This window comes from Wolffia australiana, chromosome 14 (genome assembly GCF_029677425.1).
Source record: "Wolffia australiana isolate 7733 chromosome 14, ASM2967742v1".
NCBI classification, from domain to species: domain Eukaryota; kingdom Viridiplantae; phylum Streptophyta; class Magnoliopsida; order Alismatales; family Araceae; genus Wolffia; species Wolffia australiana.
In genome coordinates this window covers 4,839,197-4,847,922 of record NC_135848.1, presented here as the reverse complement: position 1 = coordinate 4,847,922, position 8,726 = coordinate 4,839,197, and the positions used below count along the sequence as shown (strand labels likewise).

The 8,726-nt window shown below is 47.1% G+C and overlaps 1 protein-coding gene across 1 annotated transcript; it reads left to right on the top strand.

Moving 5' to 3' along the window:
- Positions 1-749: 749 nt before the first annotated feature.
- EMB175 (Pentatricopeptide repeat (PPR) superfamily protein) lies at positions 750-2,714 on the top strand. The gene has a single exon (XM_078586241.1). The coding sequence runs from the start codon at positions 750-752 to the stop codon at positions 2,712-2,714; it is 1,965 nt and encodes a 654-aa protein (XP_078442367.1).
- Positions 2,715-8,726: the final 6,012 nt, after the last annotated feature.

Sequence of the window (8,726 nt, the reverse complement as noted above, 5' to 3'; positions counted from 1 at the left end):
GGGGCCCCAGCGTCAGACCGGGCTTATCAGTTCAGCGTCATCCTCTCACCCATGCCGGACGGATGGCCGCCGCCGCTGCCGCCGCTACCCTCACCCTTCCTCCCTCTCTCGCCAGAACCCGCTCGCCCTCTTCTCCAAAGCGACTGATTTCCCCATCAGCGCCCGAATCTTCCTCATACCCTTCTCAATTCTCCCTCTCCGTCGCCCTTCCGCAGCCCCCCAACCCAATCCCAGCGATCCGGCAGCGGCTCCTCAAAGAAACCCAGCTCTTCCCCGACGACGACGATGAACTCCTCCATCTCTGGCGCCGTCTCCTCCGTCTTGCCGCCCGGAACGGCGACGCAGAGCTCGCAAAGGCCGTCCACGCCTCCCTGGCGAAGAACCCACTTGGCCCCCGCCTCGAGGAAGAAAATGGGTGCGAGCGTTTTCTCTGGAATTGCCTCATTTCCGCGTATTCAAAGCTTGGGTTGCTCTCAGATGCCCGCCAGGTGTTTGAAGAAATGCATTCGAGAGATGTCGTCTCCTTCACCTGCCTGATTTCTGCTTATGCCAAGTCTGGGATGGCAGAGGAAGCGCTGGAGCTTTTTTTGGAGATGCAACGCCGTGGAATTCAGGCTAATTCCTTCAGCCTCGTCGCCGTCTTGACCTGCTGCATCCGCGACCCGGGTTTGCTTCTGGGTCATCAGCTTCACGCCATGGCCGTCAAGCTCCCCGGCCAATTCTCTAGTACCCATGTCCAGAACGCTCTCATGGCGGCCTACGTCGGATCTGGAAGCCCGGGCTTGGCAGAGAAGGTGTTCGACGGAATGGCTGAGAGGGACGCCGCCTCGTGGAATACTGTCATCTCGGGCGCCGTCAAGCACGGAGCTTCTGGTCGAGCTATGGAGCTGTTCCGCGAGATGAGGAAGACGGGCTGGGCCGGGGACTCCTTCACCTTATCCTGCCTCATTGGCGGCGCCGTGGCCGTGCGATGCGGCGCGGTTCAGATGGTTCATGCTCATGCGGTGAAGACCGGCTTAGAGCTGGAAGTCAGCGTGGGCAACTCTCTGATGGCCTTCTACGCCAAGCTGGGGTCTGAAGATGGCGTGTTGGACTTGTTTGAAAGAATGCCTGAGAGAGATTCCATCTCTTGGAATGAGATGATCAGAGGTTTACTGGTGTCTGGCTCCGTGGAGACGGCCACCAGAGCTTTCAAGCGGTGCCCGGTGAAGAATGGTGTCACCTACAATACTTTAATTGCCGGACTTATTCAGAATGAAGAGCCTGTCCTGGCTCTGAATCTTTTTCTGGAGATGGTTGAAAAGGGTGTGGAGCTCTCTGACTACACCCTCTCTGCCGCGATCACTGCTGCTGGGAAGGTCCCTGGCGTGTGCGAGCAGCTCCATGCCTTTGCCACCAAGTCTGGTGGTAGCTCAGACGACTGGGTCGCCGCTGCCCTGCTCAGCACCTATGGGCGCTGCGGCCGCACTGACTTGGCAGAGAAGATCTTCCAGAAATGGGAGCATGACCAGAGCCGTGTTGTCGCCGCCACCGCCCTCCTCTCTGCCCGCTCCGGTGAGCTTCGGCCCTGCGAGGCGCTGGATCTCTTTCGCCAGATGGCTGGAGAGCCACTGATGATGGACAGGGTCTCCATCACCACCGCCCTGCGGCTCTCTGGCGAGCTTGGGTTTGCCGACTTGGGCCGACAGCTCCATGGCTACCTCTGCAAGTCTGGGGAGCACCTCACCGACACCCAAGCCCAGAATTCTCTCCTTTCCATGTATGCCAGATGTGGGAACATGGAGGACGCAACCAGGGTCTTCTCCTCCATGGCAGACCATGATGTTGTGTCCTGGAATGCGCTGATCAGTGGCCACGTCCTCCATCGTTTGGGGGACGAAGCTTTGCGGTTGTGGCAGGCCATGGAGGAAGAGGGAATTGAGCCAGATCCTGAGACTTTCAGGTTGCTGATCACTGCCTGGAAGTTTGCCAGAGGGGGCTCTGTCTCTGACTGTAATCTCCTTCTGGAGCGAGCGCCAGTGGCGGTGAATTATGCTATGACATTAGATGCCATGGGTGCCTGCGGTGAGCTGGGGACGGCTACAGAGCTGGCGAGGAGCATGCCAGACAGCCTTCATGCCTGGGCGGCGCTGCTTAGGCGGAGCTCCGGTGAACTGCAGCAGGAGGCCGCGAGGAATGTTCTAATGGCGGAGCCGGAGAGCGTGGCAGAGCACATTCTCGCCGCCAATCTGTACGCCGCAGCAGGGCGGTGGCGCTGTGCAGAGGCAGCAAGGAAGAAGATGAAGGAGAAGGGGCTGAGGAAGTGGCCGGCGCAGAGCTGGGTCATCGCCGGTGCAACAATTGAGAGCTTCTATGCCAGGGACAAGGCACATGAGAGAAGCAGGGACATATATGCAAGCTTGGAGGTACTGATTCGGGAGGGGATAAAACATGGGTATGAGCCAGACACAAGGTTTGTGTTGCAGGAGGTAGAGGAGTTTCAGAAGAGGGAGTTTGTCTTCACCCACAGTGCAAAGTTGGCAGTGGCTTATGGGCATATGGTGGAGCCGTTGGGAAAGGCAATCAGGGTTATGAAGAACGTGAGGCTTTGTGGTGATTGCCATGATTTTTTGAAGGTTTTCTCTGTGATCACAGGGAGGGAGGTCCTGTTGAGGGACACCACTGGGTTCCACCACTTTTGCCATGGCCGCTGCTCCTGCGCTGATCGATGGTAACAGAGGGACAAGTCTCACATTCTTCTTCCTATTCTTTGTCTTCTTCCTTGCAACTTGGCACAACCCCAACTGTAATTAGGAGTTGTAAAGCAAACTTTTGATGGGATTAGTCTCCCCAATAATTGAGATACTTTCTGGGTTGAGAGGACTCTCCCTGCTTTATCCAGTCATTGATTCCTATGAGCCATCAGTCACAGATTCAGAGGGATGTCATGGGAATACCTTGGTGTTTAAACGTTGTTTGGGGTGATCAACATGGCAGAGGGATGCTCTCTCCTTCTAATTTCTTTCTTATTATTTTTGCCTCAGAACTGTGATCAGAACTTGTAAAGCAAAATGTTGATGAGATTATCTCGCCTTGACAGAGATATTTTGTGATTTGTGAGCATATATTATTTTATAGCTAAATTTAAATTGGTTTCTAATTATTCTGGATAAAATATAATTTTAGATAGTTAATTAAGCATATAAAACCCCAAAAACCAATCCTTAGTTATTGGGTTTACATTATATCATGCATGTTTATTCATATAACAAATTATGCATATAGTGATAACCAGATTTACTGTTCAAACTGTGCAGCTCAAACATGCATTGGATGGATATTTTCACGTATATAAAGACATATTATGTTTGACCATCCGGTGAATGGGCCAAATCATCGAGTAGGACTCCATATTTATATGAAATATTGATAACCAGGTCATATGAAATCGGTCAAATATTTGTGTTAGTCAGACACCATCTGGACAATGAAAAACAATGGACAATATGGACTTATCTACCTATAGGATATACTTATACCCGAATTAATGGATAATTTTATAAATCTTAAATATAGATTAATAATTAAAATATTTTAAAATTTTTGAAGAAGATAGTTTCATATATCTACCATATTTTAAAGGAAAAATTAAAAGTTAAATTCAGGGAGGAGATGTAAAAACTAGTTTTATCTTCTAAGGCTAATGAAATGAATGACAAAGTTGTCCAAATGGTCATATTTAATCTCCTGTTTTATTTTATCTTCTGCCTTATTTTTTATCCAGAAAGAAATTCATCTGACCATTTGATCTATGAAAATAGATACTTCCTCCTTTCACTTTTGAAGCCCATGTAAGTATTAGAAATATATGTGCATGCAATCAAATTGCACATTCATTATGATGCATGTGTGATGATTATAATTGAAGCCCATGAATACATGCAATGATTAAGGAAATTAGGATGCAATCATATTATGGTGATCACGAGTCTTTAAAAATCTGTTGCAAACATTCTTATTCAAAGGATACTTGAGAAGGACACCAAAATATCTGGATATAATATCAATGTCTAGTCCCACTCATATGATGGGTATAGCTGATTTCATAGCCATTAATGTGAAGATATTAATGACAGACAGTGGGTGCTATGTTGGGAAGAGTTCACTAAATTGATCCATATGTATCCATGAATGGCATTATACATATTTTCAATCGGGTTGATTCATATCAGAGTTGTGCAAGTGGTCCTTAATATGTCATTGTTGTTAATTTCACTTCAATCAAACGAAATTTATGAATTTTTAATCGTACTCAAGATGTATAGCAACGAAAAATGTTGTCTTCTCAGGGATTGTCTCTTAAGGCGTTAGAAGAGAGGGGCAAGAGATATTCGGATGATAATATTAATAGGAAAATTATGATTATTCTATATTTTTAAAAATTCAAAGATAAAGAAAAGGTAGGAAAATGCCTTTGGATATGGATGGGTATAATATAAATAGATAGTTAGAGTGGAAAAGGATTATCTAGAAAGAGAGAAAATTAAGATAAAATATGGATTAATTGAGAGGGCATTCAAGGTGTTTGCAAAAATGCACAAATGAGAGTCTAGTATTTTTCATGAAGAACTGAGAATTATCTTTTATTTAATTATGAGTAGTAAAAATAGCAGATTAAGACGGGTAATATTTTAGGGGTATTAGGAATTTTTTATAAAATTTTATTCAATTAAAAATGGAGAAAAATGAAGAAAATAAAGTTTAGAAATGAATGATTGCAAGGTGTTCGATAGAATGCCTATACGTGAACCTACCCTTTTTATTTGATATTATTGCTCTTATACTAATATTTAGGCTTAACTTTAAATTTAAATGATTCTTATATAAATTATTCAATTGACGACACCGTATTTCATCGTCATCTGATGGTTGCCATTTGACTATCATAGTCAAGTTTAAACCATCAACTCTGTGACATTTTCCTTCAGGTTTGTTTTCTTCACTTTCCATTTCTTACTCATCTTCTGGCCATGTGAACCCAAGAATGTCACCTCCTCGGATTGAAAGGATCAAAGATTGAATCAAAATTGAATGAGGATCTTCCCCACTTCAAAATTCAAATCCACTTTTGGAATCAGTGAAAAAGATTATATTCTTGGCAGGTAAACTCATGTTTTATAGGATGGGAATGCTCCAAGGACATCCCTGGTTGATGGGACCACTGCTGGTTGTTTTCCATAAGTCATTGGATGGAGATTTGCCTTCTCATCACTGGAATTTGCTCGCCGACAATGTCTTTGGATAGAAAAAGATGAAGTTACCCTTTGGCGGTTCAATCACCGTCATAGAGTGTTCAATGGCTGTGATTAATTGGCTGCCATGTACCCTCTTAAGTTCTGGTGGCCCTCAAACCAGTCAGCTTTCATTTCCAGATGGCCCGTCCTCATTCGTCCATGTCAGCGGCTGCCTCTGATTCACTACTGAAGAAATATATATATATGTATATATATATATGGGAACATATCTTAACCATTGGTATTCTCAAAAAATATCGACAGTCAAGATTAAATCCACTAATTCAAAAGAAGTAATAATTGCGACGGCCATCAGGCCAGGTTGGCCATGAGCCCATTCTCTTCTTATGCATCTTATTCATCATGATAGGCCCATAGGTCATATTCCCTTGGCCCTAGGCATCGAGACACACTTCTCTGAAGTGCAAGTAAAGTTATCCTGATGGAGGACCATCTCGAGGACGACGCCACGATGATGAAGAACCATCTCGAGGATGACACGACGGGACGTCGTCAGCCACGCTGAGCAGCTCGCGCCAACGCTCGCCACCCGGGGTTTAAGTACCCGCGTAAGAACTTTTATCTTTTTACTTATGCTCATTTTCATGTGTGTTTGTATTTTCGGATTCGTGGACTGGGCCAATGTTGTTGGGCCCCTTCCTCGTCGTTTTTACTTTTTATGTTTGTATTTTGAATTTGTAAGGAGAGGCCGAACCACGTCTCGCGACGGTTCGTCCTCTCCCACGTTCACTTGGCACCCATCCTCACTATATAAGGGGATGGCATACCCAAGGAACACCTTGGGAGGCATTGTTGAAAAGTTTATTCACAATTCGTCTCCCCCCTATCTTAGAGAGTAGTGTAGGGGGTTTGGCTAGCCCCACCCCACGTCGAGATCACTCCGAGGGAGACGTGTTAAAGCGCACCGTCGAGATCACTCCGGTGCGAGGAAAGAGTTTCAAGAAGCCGCCGCCATCAAGAATCGAAAGAGGCCTTCGTCGAGATTACTCCGGGGGTCTTGGGAGATTCAAGAAGCATCGCCGACACGCCATCAACAGGGGAAATCTGCTCCGTCGAGGAAGCACACCCCAGATCCATCAAGAACTCCTCTTTCTTGGTTGTTACAGTTCAAGAAAGCCATTTCTTGGTACCTTTTCCCACCCTTCCGCCATTCCTGATCCATATCCCACCCTTCTCTTCGTTCTTGATCCACCCCACCACCGTTCTTGAACATCCTCCCACATTTCTTGAATTTCCCCTCTTTCCCCTCCCCCACGGTTTCTTGATTCCTTCCCCTTGCCCCGTTTCTTGATTCTACCACGTCCCACCCAGTTTCTTGAACTTCTTAATCCTTCCCATCACGTTCTTGAACCTTCCCATCTCGTTCTTGATCCGTCCCTCCACATTCTTGAACCCTCCCCATCTCGTTCTTGATCCTTCCCATCACGTTCTTGAACCTTCCCATCTCGTTCTTGATCCATCCCTTCACATTCTTGAACTCCCCCATCTCGTTCTTGATCCTTCCCATCTCGTTCTTGATCCTTCCCATCTCGTTCTTGATCCTTCCCATCTCGTTCTTGACCCTTCCCATCTCGTTCTTGATCCGTCCCTCCACATTCTTGAACCCTCCCCATCTCGTTCTTGATCCTTCCCATCTCGTTCTTGATCCGTCCCATCTCGTTCTTGATCCATCCCTTCACGTTCTTGAACCCCCCCATCTCGTTCTTGATCCTTCCCATCTCGTTCTTGATCCATCCCTTCACGTTCTTGAACCCCCCCATCTCGTTCTTGACCCTTCCCATCTCGTTCTTGATCCGTCCCTCCACGTTCTTGAACCCTCCCCATCTTATTCTTGATCCATCCCTTCACGTTCTTGAACCCCCCCATCTCGTTCTTGATCCTTCCCATCTCGTTCTTGATCCGTCCCATCTCGTTCTTGGTCCTTTCCCCATCTCGTTCTTGACCCTTCCCCATTACCATTCTTGAACCCTCAATTCTCCCACACTTCTTTCCTCTCGATTTTTGGCCCCTAGCCCTCGCCTCCCGCTCGACCACCCTTACACCGTTCATCGCCCGGCGCCCGCGCGAGAGGGTACCCCTCCCGCGCGCCTCTCCGCCTGCCGCTGCAGGCGTCCGCGCGCCCTCGCCTGCGACCATTGTGCGGTGCGTCCGCTCGCCAGTGCGCACATCGTGCTCCTCGCGCCGGCCCGTGCGCACGCACCAAAACACCTCCGCGCGTGCCCGTTTGCTGCCACATCCTTTGCCGTGGTCCCAAGGTCGGTTGACTTGATCACCTCCTGCGCTCATCGGTCCGACGTCCGAGCAATCACGCTAGAGTCGTCTACCAACACGTTACCATCTACACCACATCACCTGCCAGAACGAGATTTGACGCCGTGAATTAGCGGGACTTAAGGTTAGTCTCGTCTCCCCTCCGTTTACCAGCATTTATTATCTTTTCCAGTCTCGTCTTCCACTATCACGTCCTCTGCCATTATTTTCATTACAATTCACGGATAGGATAGCCATCGTCGTCGAGTGTAGGAATTCTTTGAGGTTGACGGATATTCTTTGACCTAGACGCCGAACACTCCAGGGCCGTCATACACCCCTCATTGTCTAGACGTCTAGTTGATTTCGCGGGTCATTTGGGAGTTTGATCTAGGGATCATTCTTCTCTCGTTGACCGGCACGGCCGACACCGTTATCCATCGATTCCCTCTACTGCTCATCCGCTATTTTCCCGTGCATTGAATTACATCTCACGTCATCGCATCATAATTCCTGTGACGTAATACGAGCCGCTCGATCCCGGCCGACATCGTATTACATCATATCCCATATGGAAGGAAACTAAAAATTGTGGGCCTATATAAAAGTGGAAGTAATAATTCAAAATGATTTAACATCTCTTCCGTGTGAGCATAACCTGATCAATGTTGTGTTCTACTTTAGTGGCCTACACTAGCTGATATAACACATATCCATAATTATATTTTTATTTTTATTAAATTAATTATTAATGATTGAAGTTTCCTTTTTCCCTCCTCTTTCCATCTATATTTGGATTTGTAAATAGAGCCTCAATGTTCTGTGAAATCTATCTTTAAGCTTAGTGATGGCGTACGCCATCAAAGACCGTCATCGACGTTATCCGCGCCTCGCACCCACGACGTCGAAAGCCTGGTGATCATGCTCAGTTATCCATTCTGTTTTCTCGTCTCTATTTCTCTCATGTGTTTTGTCTTTTCCGTTCTCTTCGTCTCATTTTTTTCATGTTTTTTCGTGCACGCGACACCTTCGTTCGTCCATGTTTTGTCGCCAAGGGGGAGCGGACCGTCCGTTGACCCTTCCTCCCCCCTTGGCCCTTTCCCCTCTCTTTTCCCCCCTTTTATTCATGCGTTTTCCCTTTTATTTGTAATGGGGGAGCCCACTTATAAGGGTTCCCCAAAG